Source organism: Sminthopsis crassicaudata, chromosome 3 (genome assembly GCF_048593235.1).
Source record: "Sminthopsis crassicaudata isolate SCR6 chromosome 3, ASM4859323v1, whole genome shotgun sequence".
Lineage (NCBI taxonomy): Eukaryota > Metazoa > Chordata > Mammalia > Dasyuromorphia > Dasyuridae > Sminthopsis > Sminthopsis crassicaudata.
Genome location: NC_133619.1, coordinates 266,770,570 through 266,797,293, shown reverse-complemented (window position 1 = coordinate 266,797,293; position 26,724 = coordinate 266,770,570). Strand labels below are relative to the sequence as shown.

Genomic DNA, 26,724 nt, shown 5'->3' with positions numbered 1-26,724 from the left:
GCTCTTGCAGCAATATCACTGGATCAAAAGATATATTTTTAGCATAGTTGTGAAATGTTTTCCATATTGTCTGGACTACTCCATAGCTTCACCAACAGTGCATGAAAGAACCTACTTTCCCACAATTGACTAATATTTGTTATTTACCTGTGTTATCTTTGTCAATTTGATATGTATGAGTTGGTACCATACAGTTGCTTTAATTTGAATTTTTCTAGTTATTAGTGAAACAGAACATTTTTTCATATTGATAACTTAGATTTCCTCCTCCAGAAACTGTCTATTCATATCTTTTGGCCATTTTATCAATTGGGGAATGGCACTTATTCTCTAAATTTAACTGTTTCTTATATACCCTAGAAATGAAAATCCTTATCTGAGAAAGTTGCTGCAAAGATTTCCCCCCAGTTTCTCTCTTTTCTTCTAATTTTTAATCATATCGGTTTTGTTAGATTTTAAAAATTGTAATAAAATTGCCTGTTTTAACTTCTGTAAACCATTTTTTTCTCTTGTTTGATCATTAACTCTTTTCTTATCCATAGATCTGACACGTAATTTCTTCCATACTGCTCTGATTTACTTTCTATGTTAGTTTTATATCTAAATTATGTGCCCATTTGAAGCTTATCTGGTTTCCAGCATGAGTTGTGAGTTTACAACTAATTTTTGCCAGACTCTTTTTTTTTTGTTTGTTTGTTTGTTTTCTCAACAATTTTTGTTGGGATCTTTGAATTTCTCAAGCAATGGATTCCTGTGTGTTTGCTTCTCTCTGTAGTGTATCTCATCTCTTTCACTAATCAACTCTTATTTTTCATCCCATACTAAACTGGTTTGAGTATTATAGTTTTGTAGTATAATTTGAGGTCCTATATTGCTAGGCCTCTTTCCTTCCCCCCATTTTTTTTCATTAGTTCTCTTCATATTCTTGAGTTTTTATTTTTCCAGATCAACTTTATTTTATCCTCATACTAGAGAGTAATCCTTTGATAGTTGATTATGATATTGAATAAGTAAATTAACTTAGTATTGTCATTTTAATTTTATTAGCTCTGCCTATTTATGAGTAATTAATATAGTCCACCAGTTATTTAGATATCTTTATGTAAAGAGTGTTTTGTAATTGTATTCATGTTGTTCCTGTATTTCTCTTGGCAGGTGAACTCCCAAATATTTTATATTGTTATAGTTTTTTTTACATGCTAATATATCCTGCTTGATTTTACTAGTAATACACTGAAATGCTGATGATTTGTATGGATTTATATCTTGTAACTTTGCTGAAATTATATTAATAGTTTCAAAATTGATTCTGAAATATTCTTTACAACATCATCTACAAAAAAAGTGATATTTTTGTTTTCTCCTTGACCATTCTTATTCCTTCATTTCTGTAGTGTTCTTATTTGGTTTTCTGGAGGTCTTGGAGCAGCCTTCTTTTCAGTTCAGTAATCACCACAAGAATAGCCAGCTGTTAAAATCAAATGAGATGAAGTGAATGAATCTGGCTCTGCCTCCCTCCCGAGTCTGTGTCTGGCCTTTCTGGGTCTGTCTCTGGTTCTGTCTCCAAGCTCTCTGAGTTTCTGGCTCTCCCATCTAAGTCCCAGCTTAGATGCTCTACATTGAGTATAAATCGATCATTATATCACTAGGAAACCATTATTTGTTGTAAGATTAAATCAATCATACTGAACTTAGAGAACTATTAAGCACTATGCTAAATCAGATAACCTTTGTTTCATCAATTCCACTGACTTAACACCTTTTAAGAATCCTTGTTTCAGAGTTCTGGCTCTTAATATCTCCTGCTTTCTTTTGTTTTAGAACATAAGGTGGTCACACCCTCCCTGACTTCTCAAAGAGGTGAGAACCCCAAAAAGGAGGTGATCACGCCTTCCTTAACTCCTCAAAAAAGAGGTGAAAACACCAAAAAAAGGTGATCACACCCTCCCTGACATCTCAGGAAGGGAGATGAAAACCAAAGGAAAATGGGGAATCAAACCAGATTAGTGGGTTTCTGAAGGGTCTCAATTGAAACAGGTATACATAAATCCATCAACATGGGAATATTACAAATAAACCACATGAAGAATTATACATGTCCATAAGTCCTAGAAATTGTTCAAAATCAATTTATTGTCCATTACTTCATGTGTCAGAATCCAGTGATTCCTACAAGTTTTGAAGTTCTGTGATAGTCTCATTATGTGTCAGGAAATCCAATGATTCCTGCAGATTTTGAAGTCCTTTATCAGTCTTATCATGTCTCAGAGAATCCAATGATTCCTGCTGGTTTTGAAGTTCTGTAACTTTTATCAATAAATTTTTATCTCAGGGAACTGTTATAGCCAGCATTTCTAGTACTATATTGAATAGTTAGTGATTGATAATTGACATCCTTGCTTTACCCCTAATCTTATGGAAAAGGCTTCTGGCATAGCTCATTGCAGATAATTCTGAATCTTACATTTAGATAGCTATTAGCATTTTAAAGAAAAATCTGTTTTATTCCTGTGCTTTCTAGTTTATTTCTTTGTTTTTTTAACAGGAATAAATTTTATATTTTTCAAAAATATTTTTGTGTAGATGTCGAAGCAATCATCTTTTTTTTTTTTTTTTTTTTTTTTTTTGTTCTTTATATGGTCAATTATACTTATAGTTTCATTTAATAGTGAATCGGCTGGTGTGATCTTTGTGATATATTATTGTGTCCTTGTGCTTGATAGCATTTAGAATGCTTGCATCAATATTCATTGGTCTGTAGTTTTCTTTCTCTATTCTGACTTTCCAATCTAGGTATTAGGATCATATTTGTGCCATGGAAGAAATTTTATATGATTCTTTCTTATATTTAAAAATAATTTATGTAGTATTGGTACTGATTATTCTCAATGTTTGGAGCAATTCACTTGAATCCATCCATCCTGGTTTTTCACTCCTTTGGGAGCTCATTTATATGACTTTTTCATTTCTTTTTCTAACATAGGATTATTTAAACATTCTGTTTTCTGTTCTGTAAACATGGATAATTTATATTTTTACTAATATTCATCCTTTTCATTTAGATGGTTAATTCTTTGATATTTAGCTGGGTAAAATTGGTCTGAATATTGCTTTCTGTTTTGATAATTGTTTTCTTTTTTGAAATCAAATTAGCTAATGGATTATTATTTTTTTAAATCAATTAATTAAATTAATGGAGGTTTTTGCTTTCAGTTTTATTATTTTCAGGATTTACATATTTGCATGTAATTGGGTTTTAAAATTAGTTACCTGGGGTTTTTTAGTGTCATGTCTAATGTGTTAATAGGTTCTTTTATTAATAAAAGCATTGTGAGATATTTCACCCAAAATAATGCTATGACTGCATTACATAAATTTTGATATTTTGTCTCAGGTCATTTCTATGATTTCTTCTTTGACTCACTCACTTTTTAAGAATTAAGCCATTTAGTTTTCAATTAGTTTTTAATCTTTGCTTCAAAGACCACTTACATTATGGATAACAGAAGATACATTTAATATTTCTCCTTCATTAGTTTTGTGTTTTTTTTCCTGTAATTTATTTAACTTTTTAAGTATTTAGATTGTTATGCCATTTGGTGTGTATAAGTTTAGTATTAATATTTCTTATCTATGTACCTTTTAGTTAAGAATAATTTTCTTGTTTCACCTATTTTTTGCTATTGCTTTTTCTGAAATCTTGCTATTGATGGTTTCTTTAAAAATTCTGCTAAAGCATAATAGATTCTGCTCTTGTTTTTTTAACTCTGTGTTATAAAGATCAAATGAGATAATATATATAAAACACTTAGCAAAGTACCTTGCACATAGTAGATTAAGTGCTTATTTTCTCCCTTCATTCATTCCTCTTCAAGTATGAATTCTAGTTTTTATTCCATGCTGATATCCTTTAACTTTTTTTATGGGTAAGATCATCCCATTCATAATTATGTTTGTTAATTGTGGATTTCTCTATATTTTTCCTTCTCTTTTTTCCCTGACACTTTTACTTCTGACTAATCAATTTCATTAAACTCCCTCTTATTTACTCCCCATTCTTTTATCCTTTTTTAAAAATTTTTATCATTTCCCCGAAGCTCTTGTTATTTTCTTCCCATTTCTTTATCCTCTTTAAAAAAAAAAAAATCATTATTTACCTTTCAGGTAAGATAAATTTCTATACTCTATATTCTTTTCTCCTTTAATGAGTTATAGATGAAAGTGAGGCTCACTTGTGACCCACTTTCCACTACTATCCTTTTGTTATAGACTTATAGTGTAAGTATAAGTCTATTATACTTATACTATATAGATTTATACTCTAGTAGATGTCTATTTGTGTACATCTCACTTATCTATGATAGTTTTCTCCATTTTCCTCTCTCTTCCCCTCCTTCTCCCAGTGACTATCTTTTCCCTACCATTTCTGTCCTTTTGAGATAATCAAAACATAAAATAATTTCCAGGTGCTTTATGTGTCATCTGTCTATATGTGTTTAAGCTGTTTACCTTGTTTTGGCTCCTCATGATTTCTTGCAGTATTAGTTTAAACTTTTCTTTACATTCTTCTCTCTGTCAGAATTTCTATTCAGGTCTGTTTTTTCATCAGGAATGTTTGGAAATCCTGTATTCTTAAAGATTCTTAAATTTTTTTCCCCTGTAGGATTTTATTCAGTTTTCTAGGTAAGTTCTTCTTTAATATCACTCCTTAATAGTTGAATTTTTTTTTTTTTTTTTTTTGGACTGCTTTGCCTGTGGGTTCTAGATTTTGGCTATAATGTTCCAGAAATTTTTTCCTTTTATCAAGAAGTGACCTGAAGATATTTTTCCCTTTGGTTCTAACAGATCTGGCATTATCTTTTATGATTCTTGAAATGTGATATCTAAGTTCTTTTATTTTAGTTATACCTCCGAAGTAGTTCAATGATTTTCAGTTTTTTTTCTCCTCAATCTATTTTCTATCTTAATTAAATTTTGAATATTTCATTTATTTTTTAAAAAAATCTATTTTCATCTTTTGACTCAAGAAATAACTTCTTAATGTCTTGTAGAATCCAAAAGTTCTGATTTTCAGTGAATTTCCTCAGTGAGATTGAATCTCTTTTTCTAAACTGTTTATTCTTTTTACATCTTTTTATAACTTTCTTCATTAGTACTTTCTACTTTGCCTATTTTTCCATGACTGCCCTTTCTGTCTTTCTCTGCTTTAGTTCTTCTAGGAATTCTTGCTGGACTTGTATCCAAGTTGCATTTTGCTTTGAAATTTTACTTTCATTTTCTTCTGTGTTTGTGTCTTATATTTCCTGTTCAATATAACACACCTTTTTTTGTTGTTGGATGTTTGTTTGTTTCTTCATTCTTCTACCTTACTTCTTGACTTTGGACTTTGTTAGTCCTGAACTTCCACCCACTTATATCCCTCAGTAGCATTCATAGCTCAGACTGAGGACCTGCAAACTATCATCAACCCTATGTAATGTGATCCAGGATAAAATCTGCTTTTTGTTTGAACTTTTCCAATTCTTGACCCATATTTTGGTTTCTTAGCTTGTTCTTAGTTTGGAAATTTCAGTACTCTGCTGTTGGGTTTACCCACTTGAATGCAGCTGGACTCAGCTTGCTCAGAGCCTTTTCAGGTTTGGCACAACTGAATTATAGACTCCCCTTTGGTCTGGGAATCTTGCTTTGGTTATTTCACTGAAGGCTGGGTTTGAGGACAAAATTGAGTCTTTGCCCGTCTCCAAGATTCAAAGTTATACAATTAGAGTTTGGTCCTAGAATTATTCCTTGCTCTCTACACAGCCAGGAATCATACTTGTGTTTGCTCTTAACTCAAAACGGGTGATGGGTGACAGCTGCCAGATGGTATCCATTCTTGTACTTTGCATTAGTTCTGAAATCCTCTGGGATACCTTCTGGCCCCATTGTTTCTTGAACTGGTGTCAAGTCTCTTCCTTCTTTCACTTCCTGGGCATTGGAGATGCTCCTCCTTCAATAATACTTCAAACTGCCATAGGCAGTTCTCTTGGTTTTCCTGATCAAAATTCATCTGGTGGTTGCCTTTTTTAGATTTTTATGGAGGAGATAATGGTGGGGTTACTTGTACTTTGTTATCTTGACTACACCTCAAATTTAAAATGTAAGGAAATAGATTTTTTGTCTTCTTTCTTGAGAGAGTTAAACTTTCACACATTAATTTTCTGCATGTTTTCCCCCCTATTAATTGTATACACTCGGTTCAGCTTTCATCTTAAAAAACCATGGTTAAAAAAAACCACAATAATTTCCATTGATCTCATTTTGAAATGGATGTGCATAAAAAAAATATCTAGGCAACTCTCTTGAATTGATAATTGAAGAAATGCCAAAAAACCAGTAGGGTTTTCTTGAAGATCTATATTCTTTGTATATTGATATTTCCAACAATTGAGTGGTTTTGATCAGAAAAAGGATCTGAAGATAAGTTACAAAGACTTCCTTTTAAAATGCCTTTATTTAACTTTTTTTCAGCATTAATTATTCCAAATTTCCAGTAAGAAGAGAATTGGTTTCAAATCCTGCCTCTGACCCTTAAGAGCTCTGTAATCTCTTTTAGCCTTAATTTCCTCAAGTGTTAAATGAGCCTGAAAAAATATCTATTATTTCTTCATCTGTTTTTACCTCAATGTTGTTTTATAGGAATAAAATGAAATTATGTCCCTAAAAGCTCTTTTCACATCTTAAATGTTCACTAATGTTGTTATGTCTGTTAATATTAACATATTAATGTGTTTCTCGAAAATATCTTAATTGTTATATTTTTTATTAACTGTTGCTGAACACAAAGTTGGGAAATTTAGGCATGATGATTATTCTTAAATTCCCATTAGTGACTATCTCTTGAAAATGGCCATTGTACATATATATTATCATTATTTAAAAATTGGCACCATCCTAAAAATTGACACTAGTCCATTTAGTTGAGCAGATTTGCCTACATCATTTGACAAATAATTTTTCTTTTTTAACTTCATGACTATCGCAGAAAGTCTGTTAATCATGCAAATGCCCAAACCTGCACCTAAATAAAATAGTACTATGATTTAATAAGAATTCAGAATGCTTCTTAGAGCCTGTAAGGCAGCAGTGGGGAACTTTTTTTCTGCCAAGGGCCTTTTAGATATTTATAACATGATTTATGGGCCATATAAAATTATCAACTTACAGAATTCAAGCAGGGGGAGATTGTTTTATACCTAGCTTTTAGCTTATCATTATCTGCGGTTACCTCAACAAATGATTTTGCTGGTCTTATACAGCCTTCAGGCTGGGCATTCTTCACTCCTGTTGTAAGGACAATATCATGTCTTTGAAAAAATCCTGTTTAATACATGAATTGATGCTGAGTGAAATGAGCAGAACCAGGAAATCATTATATACTTCAACAACAATACTATATGATGATCAATTCCGATGCACGTGGCTCTCTTCCAACAATTAGAGGATCCAGATTGGTTCCAATTGATTTGTTTTTTTGTTTTTGTTTTTTCTGAGGCTGGAGTTAAGTGAGTTGGCAAGGGTCACACAGCTAGGAAGTGTTAAGTGTCTGAGACCAGATTTGAATTTCCTCCTGACTTCAGGGCTGGTGCTCTATCCACTGCGCCATCTAGATGCCCCCAATTGATTTGTAATGAACACAACCATCCACACCCAGAGAAAGAACACTGGGAAATGAGTATGGATCACAATATAACATTTCCACTCTTTTTGTTATCGTTTGCTTGCATTTTTGTTTTTTCTTCTTAGGTTATTTTTACCCTCTTTCTAAATCTGATCTTTTTTTGTGCAACAAGATAACTGTATAAATATGCATACATATAATGTATTTAACATATACTTTAACATATTTAACATGTATGGGACTACCTGCCATCTAGTGGAGGGGGTGGAGGGAAGGAGGGAAAAAGTTGAAACAGAAGTTTTTACAAGGGTCAATGCTGAAAAATTACCCATGCCTTTTGTATATAAAAAGGTATAATAAAAAAATTAATTAAAAATTTTTTTAATACATTTTTTTAAAAATCCTGTTTAAAAGCTTAAAGTCAGCAATGAAATTTCAGTATGACATGCCTCATGTTACTATTAGTAATCATGGATTTGAAAAGAAACTTCAAGTGTTGACTTACTCTTAGTCAGATATTTAGAGTAGTGGTTCTTAATCTTTTGTGTGTGTCATAAATCCCTTGTGCAATCTGGTGAATCTTATGGAACCCTTCTTAGAATAATGCTTTTAAGTGCATAGAATTAAATACATAGGGATTGTAAAGGAAAGCAATTATATTGAAATAAATGTCCTTTTTTTTTTTTCCTACCCAACTTCATAAACTCTCTGAAATTTATGATTAAGAACCTTGGAATTTGAGTAGGAAAGATAAAGAAAATTTCTCCTCATCTTTCTATGGTAACAAGATTAAATATGAAACTTTTTTATAGTTTGAAAGAAAATAGAACCTGTCAGTGACTTTCAACTTTTGTCTTGTTTTATGTATTATCTGGAAACCACAGGTGGATACTTGTAGCACAAGTTAGATTCCTAAATATATGGTTGCCTGAAAAGTTAGCATTAATTTTCCTTTATATATATATAGGCATGTAACCAATTAATAGCATTTTTTTTCCAGTTACAAAAAGATTGGTTAGAATTAAAACTTTATCTATACTCTGGGTAGAAAAAATAATGTTATTGGACATCTTGACCACTGAATTGTTTTCTAACCACAAAACAATGAAAGACCTAAAATTTACTCTAATGAAATTTAAATGTTATTTTGCTTCAATTATTAAACCAACTTCCAAAAGATGCAACATATCTTAGTATATACATTCCATTCTACTGAATTCTTGAAATCATTCAGTTTTGTTTTTTTTTTTTTTTTTTGCTTTTAAAGTATTGAGAACCATAAAAGCAACTTCAGGAAATGCACAACTATCTCAATCATATTCTAGTGATTTGAAAGAAAGCAGAAACCATTGTGATTTGAGATAAATTCAGTTAAAAAATTAATCTCAAATAGTACTTAGGTTATATTTCCCATTTGAATGGTTGAGTTTATGAGAGCAGTCTCTAAGAAAAAGAAAATGTCTTATTCTTTGCCTGGAAATTGATATTAGGACATGGTAATTTTTCTTATCCGTTATTTTATTCTATGCTTGTTTTTTTTCTTTTAGGAATCTCAGCAAATGCTTGGAAGGCTGATTCCTGAAAAACAGTTACTCAATGACCAATTAAAACAAGTTCAACAAAACAGTTTGCACAGTAGGTGTTTTTTTTTTTTTTTTTAAGTTTTCATTCATCCTCCTAATTGGCCAGCATTTTTTGAAACATCAAAAAAAAAAATTTAAGGATTTTTTTTTTACTGATCATTATCTTAGCTTTTGTCCAATTCATATATATGTGCGTGTTTGTTTGTTTATTTATTTATACATATTTATTTTTAATAGGAGATTCACTTCTTACACTTAAAAGAGCCTTAGAAGCAAAAGAGCTTGCTCGTCAGCAGCTGAGAGATCAGTTGGATGAAGTTGAGAAAGAAACTAGATCAAAGCTACAGGAGATTGATATTTTCAATAATCAGCTAAAGGTAATTGTTATATGTTTTTATATGTGTGCTCTCCCTTTTTCTGGTTTATCTGATAATTGCTTTGTGTTTTAATCCTAGGCAGTAAAATTAACCTGATTTGTCAACTTTTCAAAAGTCTTAAAAGTTTATAGAGAAGGGAAAAGTACAAATTCATTTTTTTTCCCTATTGGAAAGAATGTGGAGGAAGGGAGAAGGAGGAAAGATATGACAAGAGACAAGGACAGATACACAGAGAGAGAACAGGGGGAGGGAGGGAAAGAAGACAGAGGAAGGAAATGAAGAAGAGGAGAAGCAGGAAGAAGAAAAGAAGAGTGGAAAGATGAGAGAGAAATTTGAAGACTCTCTTGTATTTTAAATTAGGACTGATTTGAATAGTCTCAGGTAAAGTATGAACCAGTTATCTCAGTTTGATTGTGACACAATTTAATACAATTATCTCTTATACCAATATAATGATGACTTTTTATGTGGAACTTGTATCCTCCCAGTTTTTTTTTTTAATGCCATTATAAAATAGCTTTTTTTTTTTTTTAAACCAATACTTTTTCTGCTCTACCATAACTTCAAGATGATTTCTGAGTCTTTATTTTGTTGTTTAGTATATGATCGTTGCTTCTTTCTTTGTGGGAAAAATATTATGTGGTTTGTTATTGTTATTATTTGCACTTCAAGAAAAAGCAAAAACTACTTAAGATTTATTAAAGCAATAGTGATTTGAAAACAGTCTCTTCCTGTTATTCTTCTTCAGTTTAAAATTGTTTTAAGTCACTTTAAGAATACTAAACTAATTGGGTTTATATTGCTCCTTTTGCAATGTAGTAAATTGATTTCCTTTGAAGAAGGAAGTATAGCTTGTGATTTTATATATAACTTGAATCTACCTGGAAGTATTATTGCAACTATTTCTAATTCTTTGAATAATCCAAATCTTAGATTTTTCAAAACCTAAGATTTGGATTATTCAAAGTTTTCATACTTGATTCAGACACCAAATTATATTAGCAGTAAATAGTCTATTTCTCTTATGAAAGACACGTTCAAATCTTGCATGCTTTAAAAAATTTGTCCTTCACATTCTTTCAGTTTTGAAATTCTCAGTCAGTTTGAGAATATTAAAACTAATTGGGTTTATATAGCTCTTTTTGCAATTGCCTAGTGTGACCCTTCAGAAAATTTTACATATTTTTACAAATCCAAATGAGTAGACTTTCAGGGAAAGCGAAGTTCTCAAGTTTTCCCTTATATCTTTTGTATCCTTATATGAAAGATTCCATATATGCAGGTACAGTCTTGTGACTATGTATATAATATTTATGTAAATGCTGTGCAGAAAGCTGACCTCTGAACCAGGAAAATCTGGCATCAAAGCTCATCTTTAATTCTGAATGTCTTTGTTAACTTTTAGTAAGTTACTTTAACCTCTTATTTCTCTAGGCAGTTCTCTAACTCATTTGCAGAGAAAGTGCTGACCTATGTTGACTGAAGGAATTTTCTGATCTGTGATTTTCTTTTGTCATAGAAATTGCATATCCTAGAGATATGGCTACAACTTTGCCTTCTCTTTAAAAATATAAACAATGCATAATCTTAGCCCCAGATCTCATTGCGACTTGTTACTTATTTCTTAAATTTAAATAAGATATTGCTTTGAGAACTGAGTGTATTTTAATAATGTATGAACTTGTAAGAAAGTGATCAACTTCTTAAAAAATATTAAAATAAAGTTTTATACTGTTGTTTGGCTTATCTCAAGACATAACTCAAAAAAAGGAAGGTGGAAAAAAGGAATGATAATCCCAGTGGGCCCTGTAGAAGCAAGTGAGGATTAAATTGATATGGAGATTGAGCTAGATGCTTCAACTCTTCTGTCATCCCTCTTTTTAGCATTCAACACTTAAATGGAGATAATACTTTTTGATTATTATTGGTATAATATATTATATAATTTGACTATTATATACATTTGGTTCCATGAAGTAATGCTGTTTGCAGTGTGAAACTATCATACACTAAGATTTTTTTTAACAAGAGCTTTTTACACTTTTTAGATAAAATTACTCTTTTCTCTCAATAAAAATAATATAATTTCTCCCCCCTCCCCTTTTTGTCTTCAATACTTGACTGAAGCTATGATCTCATTAATATGGACATTCTTTCCAAGATCATTACCTCTGCACACCTCATTCTTACATGCTGTGCCCTTTTGTATTTCTCCAATGTCTTTGGATGATCCATAACTTTCTTTGGAGATTGTGGTAGTTCATGACTTACAGTCATGCAACTATAAACATATTGTTTTAAAAAGATGAGTGTTGGGGGCAGCTAGGTGGCGCAGTGGATAGAGCACCAGCCCTGAATTCAGGAGGACTTGAGTTCAAATCTGGTCTCAGACACTTAACACTTCCTAGCTGTGTGACCCTGGGCAAGTCACTTAACCCCAGCCTTAGGGAAAAAAAAAAGATGAGTGTTTGTCTCAGCAACAAACTTAGGATCATTAAAAGACTAGGTAACTTAAAGGAAATCCAGATCATTTTCCAATTCCTATTTAATTTTGGATCCCAACTTGTTTTCTATCCAGGGCTTATTAAAATATATGTATTAGACAGTTCTATAACTTTTCCATTCTTTTTCATACTATTATCTAAACATGAAATTTTTCTTATTCACTTGGTTTTTCCATTATGGGCAGTTAAGCCAAGTTATTTTTAGTTATTATACATTTCATTTATTAAGTTCTACAATGTTTCAGGGTTGATACAGCTAACACAATGTTATCTGCCAAGAGGAGCATCTGCAGAATCTTTCTTCCATTTGAATTCTGTGCTGTTATCTTCCATAACAGTAGCAGACACTTTTGCTGAACATCCATTTACTCATTTTGTATTTCATTTTATAGTAATAATAAAGTTATCAAGCAAAGGTAACCTTGCTATTTTACGATTACCTGGGAAACATCTTGTATCAGGAACACCTTTAAGGCATTGTTTTTGTGTTACCAAATTTTTAATATGGGTCTTAAAAGTGACCAGAAACAGGCATAGTTGGATATTGTACTCTTTACACTTTTCATTTAACCAAGATGTGGTCTGCTGAAGAATGTCTTCTAGAGCCTGCCTGCTTTTTTTCCAAAACTTTATCAAAGTTTGCCTTCAATGGATTTTTGGCTTATTTTTAATATTGTGTAATATGGAAAAATAGACATGTCATTCAGTTATTTATAGTTTTCTCTTTCACTTTTTTTGAAGGTAAGAGATGTGGTAAGACGTCTATGGTTCTTTTCTCTCAAGCACTTGACATTTTCCCTTCAGATATCTTAAGATTTTCATTAGATATCAGCAAACTTCTCATTTTGTCATCTCCAGTATACGCCATCTCATTGTACACTGGGTTTGCACATGTTTTTTCTTTCATTGTGTCATTAGTGTCATTTTTACTTCCTTGGACAGTACATTGCTTTAGAGTCATAGAGTGTGCCTTCAGTATTATTGAAGGGGAAAAAGAGGGCTTATTATAGAAGTCTTGACAGATCTTTTCCATTTTCATCTGTTCTTTTTCTTCCTTGTACTTTCATCCTTAAATGTCTTTTGGAAGATTAGTTGGTTCTCTTGTTAGACTTTCTGTAAATTTGTTTTCCTCTACATTGTGTTTAACTATTTTATAGTAATAATAGCCAGTTATAAATATATGTAGCACCTTCAGGTTTGCAATGTACTTTATATGTATTATCTGAACAACCCTATGTGGTAGGTGCTATTATTATCCCCATTTTATTGATGGGAATTGCTCAGGATCAGACAGGCAGTATTTAAATGTAAGTCTTCCTGACTCTTAAATCCAGAGCTCCGGGCACTATGCCATCTAGAACGTTCATGAAGTAAAATTGTTCATAATGATAATTTTTCTCCATAAAATTTTACAAATGTGTGTGTGAATATGTTTATACAAATATATGTATATATGTATATGTTGGTATTATCCTTACTTTTAATAGCTTACTGCTTGGAGGAAGAGCGAATTCTTATGTTTTGCTGATCTAGATTTCTTTGCTTTCTTTAGTATGATGATTAATTTATATCAATTAAACTTCCTTGAGAAAAAAAAATTATAGTTGTTTTCATGTCTGTTTTTTTTTTATCCTTTTCCTATTTGGTGCCATAGAAAGTTCATTTAAATAGTTTAGATTAAAATATCTCCAACTAATTATTTTTATTATTCTAATATTGGTATTGATTTTTATCTTTGGCTTTAATGAATTGATTGTCTGACTATACAGAAACAGCTAATTTGGAAATAACCCTCTTTTGTAATCAGCCTTTTCTATCTCTTAAAATATAATCAATTTCATTTTATATTCATTTTTTCTGATGTTATTTGGTTATTTCCTTACTCATTTCTTTTTGTATCCCTTCCCAAAGTATTTTTGTGGTACATGGCTGTGAGGTTTCTATTGTACTAGACTTTAGTCTTTCATTTCTAATTCCTGAGTCATGTTTCTTCACATATACTTTGTCCTATACTCACCTTTACATTGAAGTCACTGAATAGTAAAGTGTTTTGGTTTAACTCAGGAAGCCATATCAAGTTCTTCTTAGAATTTCTCTACTTTATCATCTTCTGCAATAATGTTGACTCATGAGCAAGCACTGCTCTTCCTTTTGCTCTTTCTTCAAATATTTATCATTGACACTGCAATACAAAATGACCAATATTCCATGAAATGATGTTTTCAGTTGACTTAGATTGTGAAATAAAATTCATTCTGCACATCTTTTGTTTGCACATCTAAGGAGAATCTTTTGTCTTTTCTTATAGTTACAATTTAAACATTATTATGATTTAATTTCTCTGGTAATATTTCCATTTTAGTAATATTTGGTCAGTGACAAAGTTCTTGTGTTTGGTGTTTAAGAGCATCTAAAGATACTATGTCATTCTTAATTCCTTATGTTTGCATGGCCCCCTCCTCATCACTCTATCACCATCACTGTAAACAACAGCAACAAAAGTAGAAAGGAAATGCAGAATTCTAAAGCCATGCAGAGTTCTGAAGCCCATTTTGCTATTTTGTTTGATGGGTTGCTATGTTCAAAATTTGTAAATAACAGGCTGACCTATTTATTTAATTTTTATTTAATTTTTCTAGTCATCTGAAACTAGGCATAATTGGTTATTGAAACGGTTTGTCCTGTCTAAACTTTAACAAAAGACTTCAGGTCCTGGACTCATATCTATAGACAATCAAAAAAACTAAGACTGTGTCCAAAAATATCATATCCATCAAAATTATCTATAACATTGAATGAGGGGGAAAAAAGATCATTCAGTGAAGTTGCAGGTTTTTAGGACTTCCTATCAACCAAACCTGAACTTAATAGAAAATTTAACATGTAAGAGTCAATATCAAAGATCAGCTTCAAGGAACTCAATATGGACAAATTGCTTTTTATGGGAGCAGTGAATAAAACGTTTAAGATTGACGTCAACATTAGGGTAGCTCAAAAGAATGATTGGGCCGAGTTAAGATAAAAATAGTAATTATGTTATACAAATAAGATGCAGAGGATAAATAAGAGAGACATTAGAAGTGGGAGGAGGATCCGTAGTTCTGAAAACCTTAATTGAGAATGGGTTAAATAGGCAACACTTCATATATTTCATAAAGAGTATAGCTCCCTTCAAAATATGTAAAGAAATGAGGGAGGGATAGGCAGACTGGGAGGTTAAGTAATAGCGAGGCAAGTTAAGCAGAATTAAAGCAAAATGTCAGCAGGCATAGGAAAGACGTGTATATGGGGGGCTGGTGTGTGTGTGTATGTATGTGTATATCTACATATATCTTCATAAATAAATCCTTTCATACCTATAGCTTGCTTATAGGAGTGTTGGGGGGGGATGAAAGGGAAAAAAATAAAAAGGAAAAACTAAAACTAAACTTTTAACAAATAATTTCCCTAACAGAAATTTCTGTATAATGAATACAATGTTTATAAATTCTAACTTCATCACTAGGATACATCTTTGTTGTACTTTAACATCTTTGGAACACTTTACATGATGATTACTAATTAATTACTCATACTTTTTATTCCTGAAATTACTCAATGAGATAGGGTTATTATCTCAACATTTCAAGAATCTATGCTTGACAGCTGTCAACTATTAAGGTAATCTAAATTTCTGCTGGTGCCAAAATAAGCCTTCTGCACCTCAAGTGTAGACTGTCCTCATAAAGACCAGACATCTTGTCCACTGTAGATGGATAGCCAGGCTCAGCTAGGCCAGTCCTTGACATCAGCTCTGGCCTTTTTCATTAAGCCTATGGCCATACCTTTTGTAACTTTACAGATATGAAAAGTGAATGATGAGGATAGTAAGTAATATGGCCAGAATAATTTCCTTTGACACCTTTTTTTAAAGTACCAACTATGTTCCAATTGAGTGTCATTGTTTATGGAAAGCTAGACTTAGAAACAACAGGATTGAAATCCTACTTCTAAAACATAGTGGTTGTTGAGCAAAACACTTAATTGCCTTTGCAGTGCTATTGCCCAGGACTTCTTAAAGTTTTAATGCTTAGGACGCCTTTTCACATGAGAAATTTTTACACAATCCTTTCTTGAATCTGAGCTATTTCTGGCAGCATTTGTGAATGCACAGGGCAAAGTGTTCATGTAGTATGTTCAGAACCAAGGCTGCAATGAAGTCACAATGGACAAGTGCTACTAGAAACAACTCAGATTCATTATGCATTTGATTTTGAATTAATATTTGGTTGTTACTTTCAAAAACTGCAAAACCCCTATATTCAGTAACAGTACCCCCTATGGGATTGTGACCACAATGTAAGAATCTTTGCCATAGGCAAACAACACAGCTTTCAGTTGCAGAAGAATTTCTAGTTTGAATTGATTTGAGTTTTATCACTTTGTTGTTTAGCAATTTCAGTTGTAACTAATTCTTCATGACCCCATTTGAGGTTTTCTTGACATATACTGGAGTATTTGCTTTTTCCTTCTTCAGCTCATTTTAAAATGAGGAACTGAGGCAAACTGAGGTTAAATAATTTGCTCAGGACCAGACAGCTAGTAAGTGTCTGAGGCTAGATTTGAATTAATTTTTTCCTGGGCCTAGGCCAGGACACTCTATCCATTATACCACGTTGCCAGTTTTGTCACTAGCAGTTCATTATACCAGCGAATCTTCAGATCTAATCCATGACCAAGAAATATTAAGTCCTATAAATACAGAAGTAAAAATTAACATAGTTTTTGCCTTCAAGTTGGTCACATTTAGCTCAGAATTCTATACATATGTAGGTAAGTGTAAAATATTCTTAAAATAAATTCAAAGTATTTAGAGAAAGTAGAGTACTAACTATTGGGGGAATCATAAAAACATTTTATAGGAGGTAGCCCTTGAAATGAATCTTATTCAAGAAAAGGATTCTTAGAGGCAGAAGTAAGGAGGGAAGTCTTCCAAGTTCAAGGCTTCTATGTAGAAGAATGCAAATATAGGAAGTGATATGTCATATATGAAGACCAGGAGGTAGGGTCACTTTGCCTGAAAATGTAATCTGTCTGGAATTATAGACTGAAGCCAAGTTACAAAAGGTTTAAATGTCAAATAAAAGAGTCTATGTTTGAGTTTTTGGAGCAGTGATGTGATATGATCATAGTTGTGCTTTAGGAACAAAATGTTGCTAGGGATGTGATGAATATTTGAAAAGGAGAGCTATATTTAGAAAGCCTGGTAAGGAAGACCACTATAATATAGTCCAAGTGAGAAGTGACAAGGACCTGAATTATGGTGTAAAAGGCACAAATGAAGACTATGGTTCAGATATCGAAGAAGAAATATTGAAGTAGTATACAAAACACAAAACAAAACAACAACAAAAAAAAAACTTGATAAATGATTGGAAAATGTGAGGGGTGCTGGAGAGTCAAGGATGGATTAATTTCAAGGACTTTTGCTGGATCCAAAAGGGACTCTGCAGAATAATTAGATGATCTAGTCATTGCTAAAAGCAAGAGGCCCTTTTATTTGGTGCATTTAAGGGAGAATTTAAAAGGCAAGTCCATATGGTTTAACGAGAGACCCTGAAAGGAATAGGATGTAGCACCAAAAAAGGGCAAATTATTTGGGCAGCCCCTTAGTTCCCTCACATTATCACCAGAAGTAACATCTCAAGCTAGAGCATCTATTCAGTCCACTTAATCCCCTAACATTGGGTATGGAATTACTTTCAAAATAAAACTAGTAAGGGGTTAGTGAAGGGATACAACCAGGCTTGTTACCAGGCAGTCTAGAGTACGATGGTCTTCAAGCCATGGCTGGAAGAAGGGATGGATACATGGTGCTTGAGGATTTCTGAATCTGTGTTCAAGACAGCCTTCTCAGCTAAAAGGTACCCCAGATGTTTAAAGAAAGGGAAGTGGTCCTGCTCAGACAGGCCTGATTGGTTTCACACACATGAGGTCACAGGCAGGAAGATACCAATGAGCTATGAAACTGGAAGCTTCTAGCTTGGAATGTTCCAATTGTAGGAATTTCCACATATAAGAGCTCCCAAAGAGTCGAAATATGAAAAGAGGGATTACCAAATGGTCAAATGGCATAATATTTATAAAGCACTTAGCACATAGTAAATACTTTATGAATACTAGATGTTGGCTAGACAAAGTGCTTTTGAAAAGGCAAAGTCTGAACCAGAAAAAGCAACAGGCTGGGTTTGTTCATATGCAGCAATAGCATTACTAGGGACAAGAATTTACAACTGGGCATACAGGACATGCAAGCTTTCTTCACTAACAGAGCACAGTTAAGTATGGATAGAACTGGATCCATGGAACAACAATATAGAATGAGAAGCAATTTCCACAATTAGGAATAAGAATTCTCATCATTCAAGCATTGCACTTTTCTTAATTGAATATCATTGGGAGTCAATTAAATTTTAGTTAAAGTATCCTGCTTGTCATGTTTATTTTTTGGAGACACTAGAAGATTTAGATTTTCTCTAGCAACAATTTTTCATGTAGTTTTATGGGTTAAATATTTTCTTATGACATTTATTGCTCATTTATTATAGAAATACTTTTAAAATGTTAAAAGTAATTGTGAAAAAAAATTAAAATTTTAACTTTAAAAATTTTTTTGATTTCCATATTCTCTTCCCTTCCCCCTCACCTTGAAAAGATAAGCAATTTTTGTATGCAGTCATGCAAAACATTTCCATTTTAGCCATGTTGCAAAAGAAGTCACAGATTAAAAGAAAATAATAAAATTTTAAAAGGTATGTTTCAATCTCCATCAGTTCTTTCTTAGGAGACTGCTAGCATTTTCATAATGAGTCATTTGGAATTGTATTGGATCATTATATTGCTGAGAATGAGTCATTCGCAGTTGATCATCATATAATCTGGTTGATACTGAGTACAGTATTCTCCTGAGTCTGCTTATTTCACTTTTTATCAGTTCATATAAGTCATCCTGCTACTCATTTTTTTTTCTTTTCTTTTTTTTTAAATAAAGCTTTTTATTTTCAAAATATATGTATAGTTTTCTACATTCACCCTTGCAAAATCTTGTGTGTGTTCCAAATTTTTTTTCCTCCTTTCCTTTCCCTGATTTCCCTCCCCTAGATGCCAAGTAATCCAACATATGTTAAACATATGCAATTCTTCTCTACATCTTTTCACAATTGTCATGCTGCAAAAGAAAACTAAGATCAAAAAGAAAAAAAATTGAGAAAACAAAAGCCCAGCCAACAATAATAACAAAAAAAGTGAAAATAGTATGTTGTGTTCCACACTCAGTCCCCAAGGTCCTCTGAATGAAGATGGCTCTATCACAAGACCATTGGAACTGGCTTGAATTACCTCATTGTTGAAAAGAGCTACGACCATCAGAATTGATCATCATATAATATTATTGTTGCTGTGTACAATGTTCACATATCATAAGTTCATTTAAATCTCCAGGCCTTTCTGAAATCATCCTGCTGATCATTTGTTATAGAATATTCCATAACATTAATATACCATAACTTATATACCATTCTCCAACTGATGGGCATCCATTCAGTTTCCATTTCCTTGCCAGTACAAAAGGGCTGCCACAAACATTTTTGCACTTATGTGGATTCTTTTCCCTTTTTCATGATCTATTTAGGATACAGGCCCATTAGAGACACTGCTGGATCAAAGGGTATGCACAGTTTGATAACTTTTGGGCATAGTTCCATGTTATTCTCCATAATAGTTGGATCTGTTCAGTTCCACCAAAAATGTATTAATTAGTGTTCCTGTTTTCCCATATCCCCTCTAATATTTGTCATTATCTTTTCCTGACACCTTAGCCAATCTGAGAGGTATGTAGTAGTATCTCAGAGTTGTCTTCATTTGCATTTCTCTGATCAGTAATGATTCAGCTGTTTCTCATTTCTTATAGCACGATAGTATTTTATCATAATCATACTACAACTGTTTAGCCTTTCCCCAATTGATAGGCAATCCCTCACATTAATATTATTATTGTTATTAATATCTATGTATATGCATTATTCTTAGTAATAATAATAATAATGTGAAATTTAAATAGCTATTTAAATTCATTATGTAGACATTATCTGAGTCTTTAAAAACTCTGGTATAAGTACTTTAGACACTATTATGCACATTTCACAGATGAATAGACTGAAATTTAAAGAGGTTAAAAATTTCCTGGCAGTGATCACAGAGCTAATAAGTATCAGAGACATATTCAAAACTCCCAAATTCAGCAACCTATTCACCCTACCATATTTTCTCAATCTTTAGGAATTCAGATTATACTTGTACATATGTTTAGTAACTGTGATTTCCAAAACAGATGAAACCTATTTACAATTTAGGTGGTAAGTCTTAAAAAGTTGCAAGAGACTCGGAGCTCAAATTACTTGTCTAGGCAGGAGTCTACAAATTATCTCTATCCACTTTGCCAGTTGGCAGCTCTTTAGCAATTCAAATTGTTCCTGATGTTAATATACTATGCTAAAAAAATGTTAGCAACTATTCAATCTCTGCTCATAAATTAATCTCATAGTATAATATTTCTCTTATCCAAAGCCGCCTTGCTAGGAGAAGTGAAAAGGAGGGAAACCATGTATTAATATTTTAAATGCTGATTTTTTTTTCTTTCTTTCCTGAGGCAATTGGGGTTAAGTGACTTGCCCAGGGTCACACAGCTAGGAAGTGTTAAGTGTCTGAAGCCAGAATTGAACTCAGGTCTTCCTGAGTTCAGAGCTGGTGCTCTATCCACTGTACCACCTAGCTGTCACAATACTATTTTTCTAATAAGCATTTTAATTTCTTTAAACATAGGACAGTTTTTTAAAGGGCAAGAGAGAAACTATCTTATAATGAATAAAATATTTACTACAGTCCAAGTAATTTATTTAAAGTATGTTATGTTAAGTAATATCTCATTATATTATACTTTATATCACATATATATATCATATAATATATCACATATTATCATAACAGTATCATTATAGTAATGAATAATAGTTTATAATCACAATATATGTACAATAATATTATATTTTATAGAAGCCATTCCATTGAGCAAATTAAAAGATTCTGCCTCCACTTAATTTTTAAAGTTGGTCTTTAAAATTGGATATTAACTAATTTAGTCATTCTAGAGTAATGGTCATTTTTTTTTTTCAGAATAGGAATGAGTTGAAAATAGCAAGTATTAATGATTCTGCTAACCTGTGTTATTATTTTTTTTTAATCTCTTAGTTACTATTTGCTTCTTGTGTCCAAGATGATTTGGTATTACTTAACTTTCATAATATGCTACATTTCCATCCATTTTGGGAGGCTCTTCTCATATGTCAATTAAAGATATACAGTTGTCAGAGCTACATATCTTGACATTTGAGTTGTCTTTCTTCCAATCAATGCTAATGGAAGAAACAGTGTCAGTTCTCCAGGGCTGTGCCAACCACTTAGACTCCTTTCTAAAAGTCTCCATTCCCTGCTCATCTTTCTCAGACTGAGACTGATGAACCATCTCCACCTCTGAGTTTCAGCTTGCCATACACAGATGAGTGCATAGTGTTTCTGTATATAGCATTTAATAAGAAATGCTGAGCCTTTTTTTCAAAAGCTAGAAATTATTATAGGTTCGATTAGTATTGTATTGCCAAGTAGTATATGTGTTGATATAAGCCCCGAATTACAAGCTGGATAAGATACTGTATGATTTAGTTTTGCATTTTGTATAGAGCAAACCTTTTAAACAATAGCATTGCATTTTAGCAACTGTTCATACAAGAGTTAGTATAAATATACTGTATCCACTATATATGTAGCCATTTTAAAATATAGAAAATAATAATAATATTATAAATTAATAATTATATATTATATAATTGTGTATTATAATATATAATTATATGTTATATAATTAATAGCTAACATTTTTATAGTGCTTTAAGGTTTGTAAAGCACTTTTGATCCTCACAAGAACCATATGCATGCGGTTAGTGCCACAGGAATTAATTATCCCTATTTTCAAATGATGAAACTGTACCTCAGGGAGTTCACATGACTTGCCCATGGCCATCTAGCCAGTAAATGTTAGGGAGTCATCTCTGGGCCTCTTGATTCCAAATCCAGTATACTTGAAATCCAGATCCATCGGGTATATGGTAATAGATATAAAGCATTATGACTCGACTTGGATGCTGTTTATTTCTTCTAAGCAAATTTGCCTTCTTTTGGATATTTTAAGAATTATTAAAAATTGTCTTCCATAGTATTGTTGCTGGAAAATTTTGATTTCTTGAAGTCCAATGGTTTTGGTTAGTAAAAAGATGCTGAAAATATGATCTTTGATAATATCTGTTATACTTGCTAATTAATATTAAAAAGAGTTACATTCTTGTTTGTTTGCTTAATTAAGACCTTTATGCTCTTGGTTTCAGACTCTTGAGTTCTTGGCAGGCTCATTCATTTTGAAGGCAGTGAGAGGCAAAATGTTTAGCAACCAAGGGAAAAGAGAAAAGAATTGGAGAAAGAACCACAGAGCAGAATGAGAAGTCAGGAGAAAAAAGTGCATGCGAAGGGAAACAATGAAGGAAAGAAAAAACAAGGAAGAGGAAATTCAGACAGCAAGAAAAATCAGTGTGAATTTATATAATTATTTTTTTTAATATTAAGTACAGTGCATATGTATAGAAGAACTATTTTCCCACAGTCTTGTTTAAGAAAAAATTTTCCAAAGTATTTCTTTTCCATAGATTTATGAAATGATGTAATAAAATATATATTGTTCTTGTTCACTCTATTTTGATTTCCAAAACTTTATGAGGTTGTTCAAATGTAGGCAACTATTTTAAAATTGCTTTATAAAATTTGATATTAATTCCTTTCTTTAGAGCTATATTTTTTCAGGTTGATATAGTTTTGAAATATAAAAATACTCTCTTTTTAAATTGAAGAGACTACTTTGGTAAGTTTTGGAGTTTTACACCAATAGTTATCAATCATTTCAATGTTTATTAAGCACTCACTAATTCCTGATGTGCCAGGAATTTGCCAAATGCTGGGGGTACAAAGATAAAAGTCAAACAGTTTTTGCCCTCAAGGATCTTATATTCTAATAAGGAAGATAATTTGTTCATATATTGCTGTATACATACAGAGTGGATGCCAGATAGTCTTAAGGAGGTGGCACTAGCAGGCAGGGGACCAGAAAAAGAGTTCTTGTACAGTGAAAGAGGAGAATCATAATGTGTGCATAACAACAAATAGTCCAGTGCAGTTGGAACACAGTGAATGGAGAGGAAACTAGTTTCTAGAAAACTAGAAAAAGGGGGAAAAGAAGGGAACAGATTTTTATTAAGCAACCACTGTGTGTCAGTCACTGTGTGAAGTGCTTTACAAATATTATTTCATTTGATTATAGGTTAGTAAGGGTCCAAGTTTGAACAACTTTAAATGCCAATCAGAATCCTTTTTATTCGATATTATAAGTAATCTGTTAACACTGGAGTTTATTGAGTAAGGAGTAGCATGATCAGAATTCACTTTAGCACTTGAAGAAATTTACGTTAGCAGCTGTCTGTAGGGAGGAAGGATTGTAGTGGGGGAGAGATTAGGTAGGAAGACAAATAAGCGATTGCAGTAATTTTAGGTAAGAGGTAATAGGGACTTGAATAAAGATAGTATCTATGAGTATAGAAAAGGAATATATGCAAGATATGTTTTATGGCTACAAACAAAACATTTGGCAACTTATAGGATCTGTGGATTTTGTGAGAATGAGGAATTGAACATGACACTTCAGTTAACTGACAAGTAGCATGGTATCCTCAATAGAAATTGGGAACTTGGGAAGAATTGTGGGCTTAGGGGAGTAGTTTGGGTAGGTTGGGCAAAAGATAATGAATTGTTTTAGACTGGTGATTTTGAGATACCTGCAGGACATCTGGTTTGTATGTTTTATAGACAGTTGATAATATAGAGTGGAGTTCGGGAAAGGGATTCGAAGTAAATATATAGATATTGAAGTTATAGCAATATATAGCAATGATAATTGAAACTATGGGAACTTTTAAGATCATCAAGTGAGAGGGTATGTAGAAAAAAAAAGAGAAGGGGAACCAGGGTAGATACTTAGGGTATACCTACAGCTATTGAATGTGACACAAATGATGATCCTGTAAAGGAAATTGAGACAGAAGGACGAGAACATTCAAGAAGGGAATTGGGGGAGAGATCAAGAAGGATATAGATCGGACAATTAAGAAATCATTGAGAGAGCTAGAGATTACAAATGGTTTAGAAGAGATGATGACATAAATGTATTGACAGGATTCATCTAAAACATTTCCTGTTTGAAAAAAAAAAACTTTTAAAAGTTAATTATATCTAAATTTATATAGGAAAGTTAAGTAAAGAACATCAATTTAGTCTCATTTGCAAGATCAGGAGTATCATAAATTTCAATTGTTAATAGAAAATTATCAATTGGAACAATGTCTTTTTATTTTCTTCCAATGAATCAAGCATTCCAAAAGCACCTTCTAAAAAGTAGTACACCATAGTAGTAGTATACAAAAATCAAATAAGTCATTATCCTTGACCTTTCAGAATTCAAAGAAAGAAAAAAATTTTTTTGTTATTTGCTTGCTTTTTATTTTCTTTTTTAAAATATTTTTTTATTTTATAATTTTAACTTTTTTTTTGACAGTACAATATGCATGGGTAACTTTTTTTTTTTTATAACATTATGCCTTGCACTCATTTCTGTTCTGATTTTTCCCTTCCTTCCCTTCATCCCTTCCCCTGGATGGCAGGCAGTCTTATACATGTTACATATGTTATAGTATATCCTAGATACAATATATGTGTGCAGAACTGAATTTCTTGTTGCACAGGAAGAATTGGATTCAGAAGGAAAAAATAACCTGGGAAGAAAAACAAAAATGCAAACAGTTTACACTAATTTCCCAGTGTTCCTTCTCTGGGTGTAGCTGATTCTGTCCATCATTGATCAATTGGAACTGAATTAGATCTTTTCTTTGTCGAAGATAACTGCTTCCATCAGAATACATCCTTATATGGTATTATTGAAGTGTATAATTATCTCCTGGTTCTGCTCATTTCACTCAGCATCAGTTCGTGTAAGTCTCTCCAAGCCTCTCTGTATTCATCCTGCTGGTCATTTCTTATAGAACAATAATATTCCATGACATTCATATACTACAATTTACCCAACCATTCTCCAATTGATGGGCATCCATTCATTTTCCAGTAAGAAAGAAAATTATTTTAAAAAACTTCCTAAGCATACAAATGCTCCATCCCTACAACCAGTTTTTAGCATGTTTATACTCGAGTATTTATGCAGTGTTACTTTCCAGAAAGGAAAAACTTTGATATGATTTTATATTCTTTACACTTTAATTTTTTTTAAGAGCAGGCTGTTCTTTTTTTTTTTTTGTTTGTTTGTTTGTTTTGTTTTTGTTTTTATATTCTCAGTTTCTACTTGTGTTTGCTCATAGTAGAGACTTAATAAATACTAGCTAAATGGAATTGAGTTGTAGATTAGTCTCTTTGACACTTTCAAATGTTTTTTCATTTCATTTTGAATCATGAAGATAATTCTTGGAGTAATCTCATTGTCCAAAGAACTTAACTGATCATGTTACTATGCCCAGGCCATTTTGAGTTATTTATAGATATGTGTTTCACTGCCTTTAGTAAAAATGCAATTTCTTGAGACTACTGTCAACTCTTTTTGGATATTTTAAATGTATGTAAAACTTGTTTTAAATCAGTAGCAACAAATGTATTCTTCAATGCAGTTGTCTTTATAGGTAAATGCTGGAAAATACAATAAGGAAATAGAAAACTTTAAAAAAAGATAGAAATGAATATGTTCCTAGGATTTTTATAAATTTGAAAAACATTTTCCATTGATATATTTCAGAGACACTTTGTATTTATTTCATATTAATTCTTAATTGGTATTGACTTTAGTATCTCAATTTTAACTTGCTTCTGCCTTTTAGTCTAGAAGTGGTGTAGTGGGCCTGGAATAGCGAAATCCTGAGTTCAAATTTGACCACAGTCACTTATTAGCAGTACAACCCATAACAAGTCATTTAACCTTCTTGCTTCAATTTCTTCCACTGTTAGAAAGGGTTAATGACAGCTCCTCCTTTGCTGGCTTGTTGTGAAGATCAAATGAGATAATATTTGTAAAGTATTTTTGCATAGTGCCTAGCACATAATAGATATTATTTAAATCTTTTTTCCCTTTCCCCATTCTCTCATCACTCTGCCATATAAATAATGATATATAAAAATAGACATGAATGCATAAAGACTTCACTAAGTTGAATGCTTTTATAAAATAAGTAATCCCCAATGCATTTGATTAATGACATGTATAATAAAGTTTTCAGCTAGGATAAAACCCAAAAAAGAAAATGGCATTAGAAAATAAATTGGATAGGAGAAACTCATAAATAAGAAGTTCATAGAATCTTGTTATTTGAAGTCCTATTAGTTTAAGTGGGCCCAAGCTCAGTGCAGCTAGT

General features: G+C 32.1%; 1 protein-coding gene and 1 long non-coding RNA gene across 5 annotated transcripts in view; one reads left to right on the top strand and one right to left on the bottom strand.

Moving 5' to 3' along the window:
• Positions 1–18,092, bottom strand: part of LOC141561300 (uncharacterized) — a 105,722-nt gene extending 87,630 nt beyond the window's left edge. Inside the window, exons 1-2 of the long non-coding RNA XR_012488018.1 lie at positions 17,918–18,092; positions 14,142–14,306 (exon numbers count right to left, since the gene is read on the bottom strand). This is a non-coding gene — a long non-coding RNA (uncharacterized LOC141561300). The remainder of the gene's footprint in view (positions 1–14,141; positions 14,307–17,917) is intronic.
• Positions 1–26,724, top strand: part of ITSN1 (intersectin 1) — a 242,744-nt gene that overhangs the window by 91,691 nt on the left and 124,329 nt on the right. For all 4 annotated transcript variants that reach the window (XM_074300709.1, XM_074300707.1, XM_074300708.1 and 1 more), the window contains 2 exons: positions 9,208–9,295; positions 9,481–9,620. In XM_074300709.1, the coding sequence (XP_074156810.1) occupies positions 9,208–9,295; positions 9,481–9,620 (228 nt within the window). The remainder of the gene's footprint in view (positions 1–9,207; positions 9,296–9,480; positions 9,621–26,724) is intronic.